The sequence below is a fragment of the Paralichthys olivaceus genome, chromosome 18, assembly GCF_024713975.1.
Source record: "Paralichthys olivaceus isolate ysfri-2021 chromosome 18, ASM2471397v2, whole genome shotgun sequence".
Taxonomy (NCBI): Eukaryota; Metazoa; Chordata; class Actinopteri; order Pleuronectiformes; family Paralichthyidae; genus Paralichthys; species Paralichthys olivaceus.
In genome coordinates this window covers 20,485,484-20,503,599 of record NC_091110.1, presented here as the reverse complement: position 1 = coordinate 20,503,599, position 18,116 = coordinate 20,485,484, and the positions used below count along the sequence as shown (strand labels likewise).

Sequence of the window (18,116 nt, the reverse complement as noted above, 5' to 3'; positions counted from 1 at the left end):
TGTGAAGGTGGAGAACGTTTCCTCCTTCGCTCCCTGAGCGTCTGTTCTCTCACTCTGCTGAGTGGGTTCATCTCCTGAGAGAACAAGTGACTGAGAGTCTCCATCAGCTCCAGTGGAAGAGTGAAGCTGAACTGAGATCAGTTCTTAACAACCAGAGTTTATCTCCAATGTTCAGCAGAAACTTTAAAACATGAAGAACTCTGAACAGCTTGGTGGTTGAGGAAGCAGAGGATCATGGGTAATATCCAGTGACACGGGACACAGACAGTTTCATGTTAACCTTGTGGTTAATTATGTCTCAGTCAGAAGTCAATGATTATCAGTGTCCACATGTCCTTCACTGTGCTCACCTGTCGTAAGAAGCTTGAGCAACATTTACACTGGTAATAAAGTCGTGGGAGGACGATGCTGAGCGGTTTGTGGTTCATGATGTAACTGAACTAATGTGTGTGAAGTTGTGAGAACTCATCAAACCAAAGTCCAACAAAGAGACAACAACAGGCCTTGATCATCTTTTACTGGATCCAGATAAGAAGGAACATAGATGAGAAGCACCTGAGCTCAGCCACAGACTCGTGTTCCTGCAGTAAATCTACGCTATCATCACATTCTTCACATCCTTCTGTTTTTACTGGAGCAGCTCACAGACTGGATCTTCTCCCTCAGTGTCTCCTCCCAGTCTCTGCACCAGTCCGGACTCCGCTCCAGGATCTGAAACCGAGTTGGTAACCCGTCCAACGCCTGCACCGCCTCAGGTAGGTCAAAGGTCAGGCCGGCCCGCTGCACCGCGGCCTGGAACTTGGCTGGAGACGCTGTCGCGATGTAACACCTGCAATAAAAGATTGAGAATGACGTCTAGGACTGGAGAGAAGAAGAGGACAGGTCTATGATTGGCTAAACTAAGACGGTTACCATGGTGAAAGCTGTGCGCACGTTGACATGCTACATTAGCATTTAGCTCAAAGCTCATCTTGAGCTCATTTTGTGTGTATGTGGGTCTGACCTGTTGATTCCAGGGACAGGGGGACAGTGGTAGTGATGCCAAACAGCCACAGCGGAGTGAGGACACAGGACGTACTGGTTCTCATCCCAACATCTCCTCATGGTCTCCAGGATCCCGTCATCAGTCACTGTTCCAGTCGATAAAACCTGCGACAGCTGGAAATAACCAGGTGGACAGAACAGGACAGTGTGAGGATGGTCGGAGGTGAAGACACAAAACCACGCTGTACGTTTGGAGCAGGAAATGTTGAAGGATCGATACCAGCTTGCGATGGTTTTCAGGAAGAGAGTATTTATGAGTATTCTGAAATTCTTCCATCATGTTCTTCACCGAGGCTCCGTCTCTGTCCAACAGAAGCCAAAACACCCGCTCCATGTTGTACGGATCCTACAGAAGAAAAAACTACGTCAGACAGAGCAGATCCAGAGACATGATGCAAGATACAAGAGAACCACTGGAGCTGCCATTTTAATTCAACTTAAAATTTGTGCACAGATTAAACACAAAGTTAGTTTTTGAGCTTTAGATTCATATGTTCAGCTCATCTCACACAGACATGAGAACGAGAGGAAGCTGAACATCTGAGTTTATTTCACAAAAAGCTGAATTATTATTTTGTTCACTTGAAAAGTCTCAGCGATCGTCACAGTTGTAGTCGTCCAGTGTGTTGAACTGTGGAACTTCAGTACCTGGATGTCTATGGCGGGGGCCAGTGTTTGTGTGACATTAGCTGCCATGGAAAAGTCGCCCGCTGTTACGGCCCTGTGAACAACGTCATTAGAATTCACCATGGCAACCAGCTTCAGGGGTACTCCCATTCGCTTGACAATGAATCCGGCTGAGACGCAGACAGAGAGAAGAAGAAGAGACAGTTTATTATCAGTTCACTTCACACTGAGAGAAACATAATACGTCTCTAGTTAAAGAGACAAAAATAAAGTTCTGCAGCTCTAGAAATATTTTGTGCTTTTAAAGAAAACGTGTTTTGTTCACAGATATAAAAAAAGAAAAGGGAAAATAAGAGAAATGATAATAATAATATAATGACCTGTATTTCCATGAACCCATTGAAACACGTGATGAAAATGAAGAATTAAAGGTTTTGTTTGACCATGACGTGTGTTTTATACTTCTTCGTTATTATCTGCTTCTTGTCTTTGAGCCTTGTTAAAAGTTATGGTTATTAGTGTTAATAATAAGATCAAATGACGAATGATGAAGATTAGATGAAGATGAGATGAGGATGAGATGAAGATGAGATGAGGATTAGATGAAGATGAGATGAAGATTAGATGAGGATGAGATGAAGATGAGATGAAGATGAAGATGAGATGAGGATGAGATGAAGATTAGATGAAGATTAGATGAAGATTAGATGAAGATGAGATGAAGATTAAAAAGACAGAGAAATAAAAACCGCAGCTGGAGGGTTGACCCTGTGTTCACGCCTGAGCCAATCAGCGCGCGTGTCTCTGATCGTCCAATCAGAGGAGGTCACAGTGTCCAATGGGGGAGAGGATCGCTGCGGGACCCGGAAGTGTCTGACCAACATGGAGGAAGTGGAGGCTCCTGCAGAGACTCAGGTTTGTTTTCAGATCGAGTGACGTGCAGCGCGTTTCAGTGGATTCAGGCGTGACGTCATCCTACAGCGAAGGGTCGCAGGTAGTGAATCATGGGTAATTTAAATATCGTCCAGGTGTAGTGAGCGGACCCGCGTCTCCTCCATGTTGTTCCTGTGGAGCGCCCCCTAACGTCCCCTGGGCATCAGGTCAGAGAGCGTGCAGGAGTTACTGCAGTACTCAGCAGTACTCTGCAGTACTCAGCAGTACTCTGCAGTATTATTGTAGTAACTCGTGTCGTCACAACGTGTAGCTGCTCGCTCAGCCTCAGTCGACGCTTCTTTACGTCATCGCGCCGGTTGATCGTACGTCAACGTCGCCGCCATATTGGTTCAGGAAGTGAGAAGTGTAAACAAAGAGCAGTGGAATATAATGATTCTTTTAAACAGGATGGAGACTCTCCTGTTCTCTGATGAACATGTGAATGTGTTAATAAAGGTTCATGTATGTGAAGAATGAAACACTTATTTAAAGATTGATTCGGTTCATTACGACGTTTAATTTTCCTCTTGAAGTTGGATCCCGTCGTTTCACAGCTCAGAGGTTTATTCTCATATTTGCTGAAGCTGAGAAGATTCGGTGACAAACACTCTTTGACTCAGGCAGGTGGGAGTCGTCTCAAGTCGTTCACCATCATCGTGGACGGGAGGAAAGTGTCGGGGCGTCCAAAGCTGGTCGTCTCCAGGGACCACCTGGAGGACTTGATTGAAATGGAGCTCTCCGTCCCCTGTATATCCAAAATGCTCGGCATATCCAACCAGACGGTGCGTCGCAGGATGCAGCAGTGGGGCCTCACGATAAAGGAGAGCTGCAGCAAAATCACCGATGACGAGCTGGACAGTTTGGTCTCTGCGATCAAGGCAGATTCACCAAATCTGGGTTTGTGAGATTTTCTGTGAAGCTCATTTGTTTTCACCCAGGCTGCGTCACGATTAGAAGACTGATTCATCAATGAACATTTTAGTAGTTTTGAATAGTTTCTATCATTAATTGTGAGAAAGGGTTTCACAGTCTTCTCCTCGTTATCTTGCCACAGGACAAAAGATGATGAAGGAACGTCTGAAGGCTTTAGGTCACAGAGTTCAGATGAGCCGAGTGTGTGAGTCGCTGCATCGTGTTCGAAACCCGGGAACATGTGAGAGACCAACGGAGCTCGGGTGTGATCCAGCTCCACTCTCACTCGTTCACGTCAACACCAGCCACAAGTTGAAGAGGTGAGCTGACGCCACATCAGCTGAAAGGTTCCTGTGCTCAGAGCTCGAAGAGGTTTTACTCCGGACCAACGCAAACTTTTCTCCATCACTGCTCCTCCTTCAGAGGAGTTTCTGTTGCTAAGCAACCAACTGCAGAGACCACCTACTTCCTGTTTACATCACATGACCAGTGGTCATGTGACATGTTTGCAGGATGTTAGCGTCACTGATGTTAGAAACTGTTTAGAGTCTCCTCCTCAGACAAGTCATTCACGTTTCCTTAATGAATTGTATTTTGCAGGTATGGAATCATATTGTTCGGTGGAATCGATGGATTTTCAAGAAAGGTCAGAGACCGTCTGTGTCACGTTGAATGAGTATTTCATTCATCAGCAGGTTTTTTAGACTTTGTGTTTCTGAGGTAACGACTTGTTAAATCTCTGTAAACACACTCAGATCCTGTACCTACAAGCCGCCAATAACAACAAGCCCTCGACGGCTCTGAAGGTTTTCCTGGAGGCTGTTGACAGACACGGTCTTCCATCCAGGTAACTGTTTCCTGTGTGTGCAGTTTCCATGTGAACATGGGATCAGTAGGAAATATGAAGAGTCCGGTGTTGGATTCCACATTTACTGGTCATTTGTGAAACTGAGTCTGTTGTTTCACCATCAAGAGTCCGAGGAGAAAAAAGTGTGGAAAATACAGACATCGCCAGACTCATGTATCAAGTCGCTGGTCGTGGCAGAGGAAGCTTCACGTCAGGGAGGAGAGATCAAAACGAAAGGTAACAACAGTTTGTCTTTAAAATCTGTACAACCTCAGCTAAAAGGTTCCGTGAGTCAAAAACTACAATAAATGGTAAAAGTACTGGTTCAAAAACAATCTTGGGGCGGTTACAGGCTGCCAGCAGGGGGCGTCTGTTCTCAGAGGGTTAAAGCTCCACTCAGCTGTCAGAATGTAAAGTCACAGAGAGGAAGTTAGAGCGCAGAATACTTTCTGGAGGTTTTACAGATGCTTCTTCTAATGTTTAGTTTTTTGTCTTTCAGGATAGACGGCGTGTGGCGTGACGTGTGGAACGGCGTGTCCAGTAATTATTACGATTTGCTCCACAGCCTCGAGGAGGACGACCTGCTCGACCCAGAGAACTCTACGCACCTTTTCTGTGCTCTGTTTGTCTTTTTGTCCCGAATTCAGAAAGACCTGGACGCTTTCACAGAGGAATGGAATGATCGTTTACTCCACACAGAAGAGAACCTCACCGACCAGCAGCTGCAGGAAGCAGGGGACAGTCCGAACTCTGTCACTGCTGCGGACGACGTCAAAGTAAAAGAAATATTCTACAAACAAAGTCTTTTTTTCATTTACTTAAACTTTTTAGGAAATAAAGACGCTAACGTCTGTTTCTAACGTGTTTTTATTTTTATTCAGGCGGCCCATTTTCCAGATGTGGAATTTACAGATATGAACAAAACTGCAGAGTATGTTCCTGAGGTGGAATCTCCCCTCGACATCGACGAACTAGAAAGACTTCATCAATTTTTCAATCCCACTGCTCCTTCGCTGTGTTTCGGTGCAGACATCTACTGTGCCGTCGTCCACTACGTGCACGCCGTCCTCGAATCAGGACAGGAAGCAGAAGACTCAGATGTACCGACGGATACTTAAAGTAGAAAAAATCACCGCTTTAAAAAAACACTAACTGTCCTTTTAAATGTCCAGAACTTGAAACTGGAGGTTTTTTGTTTGTGACCGTTTCATTTGTAAAAATGTAAATAAATGAATTTTGATTTAAAGGCTGGTTTTATTTACAGTAATGTCAAATGTGAGAAGAAGGTTTTCTATGAGCTAATTGATCAGTCAAAGATTCTACTCTGGTTTTTGTGATTTGAATCATTTTCCTGCAGCAGGTGGAGCTTTTGTTAGAAGTAAGAATATTAAAATGTTCCTTTTAAACAGACCCTGAGATTCAACACTAGATTTGAACCCATGAAATAACTGGTTTGTGAACGGAGACGTTAGCTGCAGAAGCACAGCGTTATTATAATTAGAGTCCGACTGATCAGTTGTTTGCCGATGTCTTTTCACAGACGTCTCAGTATCTGTGTTTAATTCAAGTTCAATATATTTGGTTGTATTTTTTTTTAGCAGCTCTGACGACAGAGAGAAAAAACTCCCTGTGTCAGATATTGGTTGTCGTTGAGTCAGACGACGCTGCCATCAGGGTTCTCCTCAGGTTCACTGTCACTGTGAGCAGTCCATCTGAGCGCTGGTGGAGACATGTCGGCATCGAACCCTAAACCTGCAGTACTGAGAGTCAGACATTCTGTGTGTGTTCAACTCACCGGCGATGTTTCCGGCTCCACCTGTGGGCACCACCACCTCCAGCTCGGGCAGAGCAGCGCCGGCCTCGCTCTGCTCCGCTCCGCTCAGCTCCAGGTAGGCGTAGATGAAGTGGGCGAGCTGGATCATGACTCTCGACCAGTTCACCGAGTTGAGGCTCATGAGCCCGTGAGACTTGACAAGCTCCTGATCGGCAAACAGACGCCGCAAAGGCTGGTCGATGTCATCAGAGCTGCCGCTGGCTGCAGAGACGAGACAGTGAAAGACTAGAATCCACTTCCTGTTCCCTTCCTTTGTCTCCACCAAGTTCAGTTTCTGTGATTTTTCCTGTGAGGTCAGTGACTTGTCTCAAAGGGGACGGACAGAAACGTGAAAACCTTCCGCCACTGGTCGTCCAGAGATCTTAGTCGAAAAAATACGTCACAGGAATAAAAGGTTTTATTAACACAGCCCCGTTTTTATTTTGGATTCCTTCAGTTTACCTGCAAACACGTGGACGTTGTCCTCCAGGCAGGTGATCATGTGTTTCTCTTGGACGGGGGTGATGCGTCCCTGAGGATAAACCACCACCACGTCCAGACCTGACAGACCTTTAGCGCTGTGGATGGCCGAGCCGCCCGTGTCCCCGGAGGTTCCTGGAGAGGGACGTCACAAACAGACGGATTCAGATTCACGTTTATTACCTATGATGGTTTTACTTCGTATGAAGTCTGAAGACATTTTATATATATATTTATACGTATATATATTTATTCATATATATTTATGAAGCTCTCACTCAAATAGTTTCTACATATGTTGAAGATAAAATTACAAGAATAGAAGCCGCATGTTTCTACAAAACTATTTGTTGAGAACACGTCAGCAGCTGGAAGAAAAGTTTCTCTGCTGTGGTCGTCTTCCGGAGGAAAGTTGTTCTGAGATCTAAATCTCTCTCGTCATATCTGTGCTGACGACTCGTGTTGATAAACGGGTCAAACTCCATCTCCACACCCTTCACTTCCTGTTTGAGCACGTGGACACAGCTGTCCGCTTACTTTTGGCCACCAAGTGAATATTTGGTTACTTAACAGTCAAGAAGAAGCAACGATTGTAAAGAGACATGACGGCTCCCTAAAGTGAAGCCAAATTCTCTGGAGCGCCCCCTGGTGGCTGGTTGCAGTATTGACCATAAACCCCATTGATTGTTTTTACTATTTAAACATGGACCTCAGTTTTATCACGTGACGTCACAGGTGCAGTTTTCTTACCCACGACAACAGTCGCTCTGCGATTCTCTTTCTGCAGGAAGTACTGGAGGAAACGCACCGTGCAGGTCATAGCCAGGTCCTTAAAGGCCAACGTCTCTCCATGGAAGAGCTCCAGGACCGAGAGTCCGTCCTTCAGACGAGCGACTCTGACGACCTCAGGCAGCGAGAAACCAGACAGAGCTTCAGTGACCAGGACTGAGAGGAGAGAGGGATGAGAGGGAAGAGAGGGAGAAGAGAGGGAGAAGAGAGGGAAGAGAGAGAGGAGAGAGAGGGAGAAGAGAGGGAGAAGAGAAGAGAGGGAAGAGATGGAGGGGAGGGGAGGGAAGAGAGGGAGAAGAGAGGGAAGAGAGGGAGAAGAGAGGGATGAGAGGGAAGAGAGGGAGAAGAGAGGGAAGAGAGAGAGGAGAGAGAGGGAGAAGAGAAGAGAGGGAAGAGAGAGAGAAGAGAGGGAGAAGAGAGGGAAGAGAGGAGAGGGAAGAGAGAGAGAAGAGATGGAGAAGAGAAGAGAGGGAAGAGATGGAGGGGAGGGAAGAGAGGGAGAAGAGAGAGAGGAGAGAGAGAGAAGAGAGAGAGGAGAGAGAGAGAAGAGAGAGAGGAGAGAGAGGGAAGAGAGGGAGAAGAGAGGGAGAAGAGAGGGAAGAGAGGAGAGGGAAGAGAGAGAGAAGAGATGGAGAAGGGAAGAGATGGAGGGGAGGGAAGAGAGGGAGAAGAGAGAGGGAAGAGAGAGAGAAGAGATGGAGGGGAGAGAGAGAGAAGAGAGAGGGAAGAGAGAGAAGAGAGAGAGAATGTGATGATGGTGACAGTGATGATGATGATGATGATGATGACAGTGATGATGACAGTGATGATGATGATGATGATGACAGTGATGATGATGATGGTGACAGTGATGACAGTGATGATGACAGTGATGATGATGACAGTGATGATGACAGTGATGATGATGATGACAGTGATGATGACAGTGATGATGATGATGATGATGACAGTGATGATGATGATGGTGACAGTGATGACAGTGATGATGACAGTGATGATGATGACAGTGATGATGACAGTGATGATGACAGTGATGATGATGATGATGACAGTGATGATGACAGTGATGATGACAGTGATGATGATGATGATGATGATGATGATGATGGTGAACATCTCTCACCCTCCAGGTCGAGTCGAGGGATCAGCTGGTTGGGGATGAACAGTGAGGCGACCTCCACCACCAGCTCGGGGTAGGACCGTCCCCTCCAGCCTCTCACGGTGTCCGGGCTCAGCACTGGGACGCTCTCCGGCATGAACATCCCACCGTCTGGAGCGTAACCTGAAAGCAGCACGTCCCTGAAGTCCCATCCATGGACGCCACCGCGAGTACTGCAGTACTGCATAGTACCTGAGAGTGGACGTGTGTTATTACAACCATGAGTCCTGGTTTATATTCACTAGTGATATTCAGGAACACTTGATTAACCATTTATTTCACAGTGGTGACACAGATGCTCGTGTGTGATTGGTGGACGGTCCCTGGATTGACTGACGAGCACCTATTAACCAATCAGAGCTCACAGCTTATGAGCACATGACTCCTGACTCCAGCTTCATGTTTGAACAGAGACGGAGCAAAGACACAGAGAGGAATCAGATGAAGTGATATATTACTACATCATATACAAATATAGTCAACTACACAAGAGCAAGTACAATATACACTGAAATACATAATGCTAACAGTATAATCATGCTATTACGATTACTAATGATAATAATAATAATGATGAAGATAAGTCATAATAACAGTAATGTTTTTATATATATTTTAATCTATAACATATGATAGATCCACTTCATCGTTATTGTTATAAATGTTTTATATTACTATTTGTAGTGGTAGAAGTAATACTAGTCCTCCTCCTCCTCCTCCTCCTACTACTACTAACAGTAATACTACTTATAATAAAAACCATTACTAACAGATCGTTTGAAGGTTCACTGTAAAATTTTCATCACCTTATATATCATTGTTTAGATAAGTGCTATACAAATACAGTTATTATATAAATATCTATATATACATATCTATATATAAATATCTATATATACATATCTATATATAAATATCTCTATATAAATATCTATATATACATATCTATATATTAACATATATATAAATAATATATAAACAGAAAACAGCTGTGAAGCTTCAGCTCATGTTTATGAAAAGTTGTTAAAGAATCTGTTGAGATTATAGAGAACATGAGACACGTGTCTGTGTGTGAGTGTGTGAGTGTGTGTGTGAGTGTGTGTGTGAGTGTGTGTGTGTGTGTGAGAACCTGGTTGATCAGCTGATCAGTTGGACCGTCACGAGTTGATCCGGTAGAAGAACCAACAAGAACCGAAGCTGCTGCTCGGAGGTTTCCGCTCCTCAGTTCGGTCTGTGATCGTCTGTGATCGTCTGTGATCTTCTCAGTCCGGAACTGACTCGGACTGGTCAGTCAGATGACGTCAGCGTCGTCGTGAACGCGCCGTTATCGACGTTAAGTCGCACGCAGCTAAAGAGCAAAATGCTAATATGAATATAAATATCATGACAAGTGAATAGAAACATTATTAAAATCATCACAACTAAATATAAACATTATTAAAATCATCACAACTAAATATAAACATTAATAAAATCATGACAACTAAATATAAACATTATTAAAATCATCACAACTAAATATAAACATTAATAAAATCATGACAACTAAATATAAACATTATTAAAATCATCACAACTAAATATAAACATTATTAAAATCATCACAACTAAATATAAACATTAAAATCATGTCAACTAAATATAAACATTATTAAAATCATCACAACTAAATATAAACATTATTAAAATCATCACAACTAAATATAAACATTAATAAAATCATCACAACTAAATATAAACATTATTAAAATCATCACAACTAAATATAAACATTATTAAAATCATCACAACTAAATATAAACATTAAAATCATGAGAACTAAATATAAACATTAATAAAATCTTCAAACTCTGAATTTAGCCTGATAAGCACAAAACCTGATTGATTAATTGTCAAAGTGCAGCGAGGTCGAGTTCAACATGTTTCACATTCAGAAAAGTTTGATTTATATCATCGTTCATTTTAATGCAGACATGTAAAAACATATATACAAGTCTTAACACCGGAGACATTACAAAATGTGTTTACAAAACTGGAACCATGCAAATAGCAGAAGACAGAATATCGTAACCCTCACACAGCGTCAGCAGAGAAATAAATACACATCGAAAAGAGGAACGTGAGGATTAATGTTAATTAAAAACACTTAGATAATATTCAACTCAACAATCAAGAACAAGATTAAATTAAAAATATGTTCAAAAGCAAAAATGTCTGTTTTCATCGTAAAACGTTTGTTTGTCATTTTAAAGTGAAGATTCTGGACTTCATCAGTGTTTGGATGAAAATAAACCTGAAAGGTTGTGGTCATGGAACCAGGGTCAACCTGCGGTCAGTGTCAGGGTCCTGCTGAGGAATCTGTCTCATACAATAAAACAAGAACAAAGTCGTAATGTGAAGAGTGAAGATTTTAGAACAAGCAAGAAAAAGAAAAGATAAAGTTCTTAAGTAAATGCTTATTTGTGAAACTTAAAGTTTAACTTAAAAAGATGCTGCACGTTCCTCATGTTAACACAGAGACCGATCTTCTGAATTCATCATCTTATAAAAGGACAGAATCAAATCATCACCGATCCTCAGATTTCTTTCAGTGACTCCAACACTGCGTCGTCCTGAGGCCACGGTGTTGCTCCCGGACATTCTGAGCTTGAGATCGGTTAAATTCTGGACACATCTGACGGACGAGTAAAGCAAACATGATGAACCTGAACACAACACGGGAGGAGTCTCGATGCGTTTCTACACAACAGCCGTGTCTCACATCAGGAGTCGTGTCCTCCAGACGCTGCGTCCGAAGATGACGTCACAGCGCTGCGACCGGACTGTCTCGTATCGAAGGCTCCTTCAAATGCGTCCATCCGCTCCTGAGCAACGACGGATCCACACGCAGAGTTCAACAGAAACTGGACGCGTGGCTGTGTGTCGTTTAAACCTTCGTTCCTACACGAGCATGAAGCGGTTGACCAATCACAACAGAGAGAACCAGCTGACCAATCAGAGCAGGAGGGGGGGGTGTTAAAGAGACAGGAGCTAAAACCAAGAGTTTGAGACAGAGACTGAAAAGAGGAGCTGCAGCGATGGACAGTCTGAGGAACATGATTCTGACCGTTAGAGCACAAAGACATTTTACAGTCATGACATTAATTAAAATCTTCAACTTGAAATGAGCCCGTTGTGTCTCATTGAAATGTAGTTTGCAGAAATTAGAGTTAAATTGAAAGAGCACACACTCTCACAGATAAATGTGTTTTTGAGCAGCTTATTAAAACATTTTGAAACCACTGTACTGACACGTTTGTGATGTCACAGCTTCCACACACTGAACCCTCAGAATTACAGACGACGTTTCAACAGTGTGTAAATATTCAGAGGAGTCGATCTTCCGGAGCAGAAAAGTCAGAAAGGAAAAAGAGCTTCTAATGCCCCATCTCACCTCTGTTTACAAAAATGATTAGAAAAATTCTACATATGAGAAATACTTCATGTGCCCTGGAACTGTGGCCTCTGACTCTTCTCCACTAGTACACAGATAACTGAGCATCAGCGTCGTCCATCTTTACACACAGTCACTGATTTTAGAGACATAACACTCAGACAATAATGATTTTCAGACGGTTGCTTATGCCACAGACCCTTCACTTCATATTTACTCATATTTAGCCAGGAACCACGCTTCCTGTTTCACATTGGTGAACTGATAAGGCAAACATGTTTCGTACATTAAAAAGGTTCCGCTCTTGAAAATGAAATAAACAAACATGCACTGTTGAGTAAAACGCTCAGTCAGACAGAAAGCGTGATCGCAGCAGGATTCTGGTCGTGGCTTCAGTTCCAACATCAGTGATGCAGGTTCAACGCTGCTTCCTCTCCCTCAGATGTTCAGCGCAAACACCATCGTCAGATCTCGACACCGTTCTGTGGGAGAGGAGGCTGCGAGAGGACGACCACCGCGTACCAAGGCAACCTTTTCCCATAATGCATCAAGAAGAAAGTGGCATCTCCTCCTCCTTTTGAGGAAGCAATAGTTTCATTTCAACGTGTCCTCCAGGTTTTCACAGCGGCCCCTGCTCACCACACATCGAGTCAAGAAGCAGGGAGCATCTGTCGTCACTGATCAAGTTTTAATGCTCGAGCTCCCACCTACCACAGCTGAGAGGAGGCAGGAGGACCAGAGGGAACAGGTTAGGAGTTCTCCTGCAGATCTTTGGCCTTCGTCAAGACGATGTGGACGTCTGAGATGGGGTAATCCTGACGGCAACACAGAGGAGGAGAGACAAAAAAATCTGCCTGTGTGAATATGAAGCTGATATTTAGCTTCAGACTAAACTGAGAAGTCTGAAGGTCTGAAACAAACAAGGTGTGAAAGAGTCGACTGTCACAATCAGCTCCAGCAAGAGTGAAGCTGAACTGTAGATCAGTTAAAAACACTTCTTAGTGTTCACTCACTAAATGCCCTTCAAGTTGTGTGATAACAAAAGTCTTACCTGCAGTAATCTCATATTGACTGTGAAGTCTCCTGCCAGTAAATTGTCTCTGATGAGTCTGTGAACAGATAAAATCAACACGATTGAGATGAAGAGTCGGAGGCAGCAGATCTGAACCAGACACAGAACAAGAATCCGAGAAGCTCACATGAGCATAGCGCAGCAGACCAGGATGAGGAAGTGGAATCGGCCCTCGTCAGAAAACAGGGTGTCCCAGATGCGGATGACGTCTGGCAGGAGGAACTCCTGAGACAACAACAGGGTCAGCCAGCGGAAGGTGAAATACTGAGGTTTGATGTTCTGCTCTTCCTGTGTGGGCAGAAAAACACAAAGGCACGAGGACAAAGAGCAAAGTCAGGTTTTTGACTCCAGCTGTTGAAAAAGAACCACAGCAGAGATTTCTCTTCATCTCCTGAGATGTGACCTCACCAGTTTGAGATAGAGCTCCAGGTCTTTGTCTTTGAGCATGGAGTACACACTCTCCATTTTGTAGGTGATGCCGCACTGCGAGTCGTCCAGGCTCTTGATGAAGTTGTCTCTGTTCTCCGACATCAGGTTGGTGAAGCAGAAGAACGTGTCCGCCTCGGCGTGCTCTGAATAACGAAGCAGACACGAGTCACTGATTGATAAGGATTATTTGCGGAGGGAGAAACATCTCGGACGTTCAAACATAACCAACCTTTCCACTGACTGTTTGGATCCGTGGCAAAGGTGTAGTAAATTGGGCCGACGATCTCGTTCATGCCTTGCACGTAGGCGATCCCGGGGTTGAGTTTGGCGTAGATGAAGAGGATCCGCTCCACCACCTCCCAGTGTGCTTCACTCCCATTGGGCAGCACCTCGTACTCGTTAGACGGATACAGGTTCAACGACTTTCCAGGAGAGCTGACCTGAGAGAACACATTCAGACTCTTTGAAAGTGGAACAATTCTCCACAGAGAGAAATCCATGATTCTCAGAAGTTAACGTCCGGTGACGAGGTCAAACGTGAAAAGACTTCAATGTTTTGAGCGTTTTAACGATCCTTAAATCCATGAGCACTGAACACACACACACTTACATTGGTGACTCCGCTGCGGTTGCGGTTCACAGTTTGAGCTTTCAGGGTGGTTTGTTCAACTCGTCGGCGCAGCGTCTCATAATCGTTCTGAGGATCCAGGATGAGTTGGCAGGGGTAGTCGGTGGGACGTTGGAAAAACGCCATGTCTGGGTACAGACGCCTAGAAACAAACACCAACTTTTTTTAACCATCTAAACAACAGGTGGGGAGAATGACTTTTCTTACGTACAGGACGGATGATGAGGCTGTGGAAAGAAGAAACCAGTAAAGGAGGAGTTTACCTGACATCCTTGTCGATCTGGAGCAGAATCTCATTATCTTTGAAGTAGTTGTTCCACCTGCTGTCAGGGTTTGGATTTAGAGGCTGAAAAAATTAAATGGCACAAACAGAGAATCAGTTTCTGCTCCAGTCATGTTTCACCTTGAAGCAAGGGGTCACGTGATCTGTTGATTTATTAGTTATCCTATTTATTCATAGTTTGAATTTGTTTAGGACACAGCAGACTTCACTCACATGATCCTCCATGGTCACATCCTCTCTGGAAAGGCCCATGTTTGCTTTGGCAATACCAGGCTGGATGATCATTTCCTTTAAGAACTGGGAGTAGACGTCCCTGAGAGAAACACGGGACGAAGACATTCGATCGATCAGTTAGATTTCATGCAGAAATGTTCTGATTTTAGTTTCTCAGAGGTTTGCAGCTGTGTCATTTCAGACATGACAACTTGATAGAAAACCATAATAAACAGCAGCAGGTTGGGTGAGTCCCAGCTGAAGTTCTAATCAGCTAACAACATTACCTAATGCCCTCATGTTGATAGCAGCTGATTTAGGTTTAGCCTAGTGACATCAAATGATTCCTTCAAATGAAAACACAGCAGTGTGTGATCGAAGGTGAACACGTTGCACCAACCTCTGCTTCTTGAGGAACGACTCCCATAACGTCTGATCGAGGGGAAGGTAATTAAGAAGGATCTGAAAAGAGTGTCATCAAATAACTGATTCAAACCAAACTCATCAGAAACACTCCAACAAACATCAGTGAGGTAAGAACGAACTGAAATGACAGAAACCATCTTTAATATTTTTTGTTTAGTCCATGTCCCAGCAACTAACACTGAGGAGGCAGACTTTATGACCTACACTGGAGCCAGCCACCAGGGGGCAAATGAGATGTTGTGGCTTCACTCTGGGGAGCCGTCATGTCCTCCATCTTTATTTACAGTCCACGGACACAATTTGTGATGAACCAAAGACTCTGTCTTCAGGATTCTCACCTTTTCTCGTTCATTTTGGAGAAAGATAGGGATTCGTTTTAAGACTCAAATGTTTCAGCATGGAGTCTCTATATTGTTTCTTATTATCTCCATAATAACAAAACGTTCATAATCCTCCCTGTGTTGCACACGTGCAGTAGAACACGTCAAATTTAGTCATTTTTAATTTTCGAAGCAGAATATAAACCCTTGTTGGAGACAAATAATGAATCTGCACTTTGTACATGTTAATAATCATGTTGCTCAATTCATTGAACCTACATGAGACAGAGGAAGAGGAACTTACCTTCCAGCAAAGTGCTCGTGTTCCTCCTTCAAATGGGATTCCTGGGTTGAATAAGAGAAGAGGGTCAAACAGCAGAATAAAATATCACACAACAAGAATGTTACCAACACAAAACACACAGAGATGTGAAAGTCACCATTGAAGCAGAGCTCCCTCAGAGTCTTCAGGTTAATGTTTTCTTCACTCAAGGCGACTTTGAACTCCTGTATTCTGAAACACGGATCAACACAAGGTCAGACCCACAGTAACGTCAGAGGCCACATCACATACGCTTCCGTTCTCCAGCCTCTGAATCAGAGAGTAAACGCTGCCGATCTCATTTCAGTTTGAAAACTCTGGTTTTGAGACTTTAGTAAACGGTGACGCCCACGTTCTCTTCTGATTCGTTCTCATCAGTCACATGACTCGACTACCAGCGGTGAGGACAAAGCGTCGCTAACACTTCCTGTCAGGAACAGCTCCACCTCGTCCCTGCTCTGACTCTTCACCATCACTGCTCCTCCTTCAGAGGAGGTTCTGTTACTATGCAACCGACTGCAGAGGAGACCATCTACTTCCTGTTTACATCACATGACCAGTGGAGGTGACCGGTCATGTGACGTGTATCAGTGGTACCTTCATACTGTGGCTCCGCCCCTCAACACTTCTGCACTGACTCAAAAAGTCAAGATGGCAGGGCCCGGATCAGAGACAGAGTCCCCGGATCAGAGACAGAGTCCCCGGATCAGAGACAGTGTCCGGATCATAGACAGTGTCCCCGGATCAGAGACAGAGTGTCCCTGGATAAGAGACAGAGTCCCCGGATCAGAGACAGAGTCCCCGGATCAGAGACAGTGTGTCCCTGGATAAGAGACAGAGTCCCCGGATCAGAGACAGAGTGTCCGGATCAGAGACAGTGTCCGGATCATAGACAGTGTCCCCGGATCAGAGACAGAGTGTCCCTGGATAAGAGACAGAGTCCCCGGATCAGAGACAGAGTCCCCGGATCAGAGACAGTGTCTTCATTTCTGACAGACTTTTATCAGCCAACTGAACTTCATTCATCGATGACAACAGTCGCAGCCTGTTGTCTGAGGGTTCACATGGAGGACAGCGTGTTCAGATCATCCATTAGAAATGAGATGAATCATAAACACGTCACTTTTAGATCGTTTTAATTAGTAATTAACTGTAGAGAGCTGCACTCTGGGTAATTATATTCACAGTAACAGACACGTGTTCTAATGACCAGTGAAAGGTTCAACTATTCATTAGCTAATTTACCATGAGAACAATTAACCTGTGTAAACAATCCACAGCCTGGGGGCTAACTGTTAGCTTTAGCTGTTAGCCAGCTGCGGCTGGAGGAAGTGTGTCAGCTGATGTGCTAACAGGGAGCTAGCTCTGCCACTTACAGCACACAGATGCTACATGAGTTAGCTCGTTAAACGCGTTGATTCCGACATTAACTGCTGAATTAAACCACATCCTGTATGAAGCGCGTTCCTGCGGCTCTTTGTCTGGAAACATAACTTAGCTTGTGTTTGGTTAGCTGGTGCTAGCTAACACCAGATGAATGTTGTGGTGGGATGCTAGCTGCTACATGAATGATTAGCACATGATGCTAAGAGACCGTGTGTCCTGAGTGAAGGTTTGACCGAGTCTCACCTGTTCCTGTAGGCTGTGGACATGTCTGGACACACGGAGGACTTTCCTCTGACTGTCTCCAGGAGAACTGAATTACTGGACACCGGAAGTCACAGGGCAGTCCTGCTGCCGTCACTTCCGGTCCGTCATAACCACAACACCGGGAGAGTCCGGGTCCTCTCAGAGACACAGTCCTCTGAGGACATCTGCTGTCCAGGTCCTCTCAGAGACACAGTCCGCTGAGGACATCTGCTGTCCAGGTCCTCTCAGAGACACAGTCCGCTGAGGACATCTGCTGCCCGGGTCCTCTCAGAGACACAGTCCTCTGAGGACATCTGCTGCCCGTGTCCTCTCAGAGACACAGTCCTCTGAGGACATCTGCTGCCCGGGTCCTCTCAGAGACACAGTCCTCTGAGGACATCTGCTGCCCGTGTCCTCTCAGAGACACAGTCCTCTGAGGACATCTGCTGCCCGGGTCCTCTCAGAGACACAGTCCGCTGAGGACATCTGCTGTCCGGGTCCTCTCAGAGACACAGTCCTCTGAGGACACCTCTCAGAGACACAGTCCGCTGAGGACATCTGCTGTCCGGGTCCTCTCAGAGACACAGTCCGCTGAGGACATCTGCTGTCCGGGTCCTCTCAGAGACACAGTCCGCTGAGGACCTCTGCTGTCCGGGTCCTCTCAGAGACACAGTCCGCTGAGGACCTCTGCTGTCCGGGTCCTCTCAGAGACACAGTCCGTTGAGGACTAAATCCTCAGCATCACCTTCAGCACCAT

General features: G+C 44.7%; 3 protein-coding genes across 5 annotated transcripts; 1 reads left to right on the top strand and 2 right to left on the bottom strand.

The window, feature by feature from the left end:
- Window positions 1-502: 502 nt before the first annotated feature.
- Window positions 503-9,890, bottom strand: thnsl2 (threonine synthase-like 2). The gene is made up of 9 exons (XM_069513567.1): window positions 9,734-9,890; window positions 8,569-8,796; window positions 7,407-7,601; window positions 6,639-6,791; window positions 6,159-6,398; window positions 1,693-1,841; window positions 1,265-1,390; window positions 1,004-1,158; window positions 503-829 (listed from the first exon to the last, which is right to left on the bottom strand). Exons 2-9 carry the CDS (start codon window positions 8,789-8,791, stop codon window positions 613-615), a joined length of 1,458 nt encoding a protein of 485 aa, XP_069369668.1. The 5' UTR covers window positions 8,792-8,796; window positions 9,734-9,890; the 3' UTR covers window positions 503-612.
- Window positions 2,522-5,609, top strand: LOC109646106 (uncharacterized). Of its 3 annotated transcripts, none has more exons than XM_069513569.1 (8): window positions 2,522-2,586; window positions 3,225-3,501; window positions 3,659-3,836; window positions 4,117-4,162; window positions 4,272-4,363; window positions 4,490-4,600; window positions 4,929-5,139; window positions 5,245-5,609. In XM_069513569.1, exons 1-8 carry the CDS (start codon window positions 2,554-2,556, stop codon window positions 5,479-5,481), a joined length of 1,185 nt encoding a protein of 394 aa, XP_069369670.1. In that variant the 5' UTR covers window positions 2,522-2,553; the 3' UTR covers window positions 5,482-5,609. The 3 variants fall into 3 exon arrangements, with proteins under 3 accessions (XP_069369670.1, XP_069369669.1, XP_019967375.1); XM_069513568.1 differs by having other exon boundaries at window positions 4,863-5,139; XM_020111816.2 differs by having other exon boundaries at window positions 2,545-2,771; window positions 4,863-5,139.
- A 653-nt stretch (window positions 9,891-10,543) lies between the features above and the next one.
- tbc1d13 (TBC1 domain family, member 13) lies at window positions 10,544-17,516 on the bottom strand. The gene is made up of 12 exons (XM_020111773.2): window positions 17,360-17,516; window positions 15,849-15,922; window positions 15,713-15,753; window positions 15,063-15,124; window positions 14,663-14,762; window positions 14,430-14,512; window positions 14,149-14,308; window positions 13,768-13,978; window positions 13,518-13,681; window positions 13,237-13,397; window positions 13,089-13,146; window positions 10,544-12,852 (listed from the first exon to the last, which is right to left on the bottom strand). Exons 1-12 carry the CDS (start codon window positions 17,380-17,382, stop codon window positions 12,787-12,789), a joined length of 1,203 nt encoding a protein of 400 aa, XP_019967332.1. The 5' UTR covers window positions 17,383-17,516; the 3' UTR covers window positions 10,544-12,786.
- Window positions 17,517-18,116: the final 600 nt, after the last annotated feature.

What these genes read in the sequence shown, in the direction of transcription:
- LOC109646106 (XM_069513568.1), top strand. Translation starts at nt 2,554, where the DNA reads ATGGAGGAAGTGGAGGCTCCTGCAGAGACTCAG. An exon ending in AGGCTCCTGCAGAGACTCAG is followed by an intron (nt 2,587 to 3,224) that starts GTTTGTTTTCAG and finishes TCTTTGACTCAG; the next exon opens with GCAGGTGGGAGTCGTCTCAA. An exon ending in TCGATGGATTTTCAAGAAAG is followed by an intron (nt 4,163 to 4,271) that starts GTCAGAGACCGT and finishes AAACACACTCAG; the next exon opens with ATCCTGTACCTACAAGCCGC.
- thnsl2 (XM_069513567.1), bottom strand. Translation starts at nt 8,791, where the DNA reads ATGCAGTACTGCAGTACTCGCGGTGGCGTCCATGGATGGGACTTCAGG. An exon ending in CAGAGCGACTGTTGTCGTGG is followed by an intron (nt 6,792 to 7,406) that starts GTAAGAAAACTG and finishes GTCCCTCTCCAG; the next exon opens with GAACCTCCGGGGACACGGGC. An exon ending in CCTGTCCCTGGAATCAACAG is followed by an intron (nt 830 to 1,003) that starts GTCAGACCCACA and finishes CTTTTATTGCAG; the next exon opens with GTGTTACATCGCGACAGCGT.
- tbc1d13 (XM_020111773.2), bottom strand. Translation starts at nt 17,382, where the DNA reads ATGTCCACAGCCTACAGGAACAG. An exon ending in ATGTGACCATGGAGGATCAT is followed by an intron (nt 14,513 to 14,662) that starts GTGAGTGAAGTC and finishes TAATTTTTTCAG; the next exon opens with CCTCTAAATCCAAACCCTGA. An exon ending in TCAATATGAGATTACTGCAG is followed by an intron (nt 12,853 to 13,088) that starts GTAAGACTTTTG and finishes TGTTGCCGTCAG; the next exon opens with GATTACCCCATCTCAGACGT.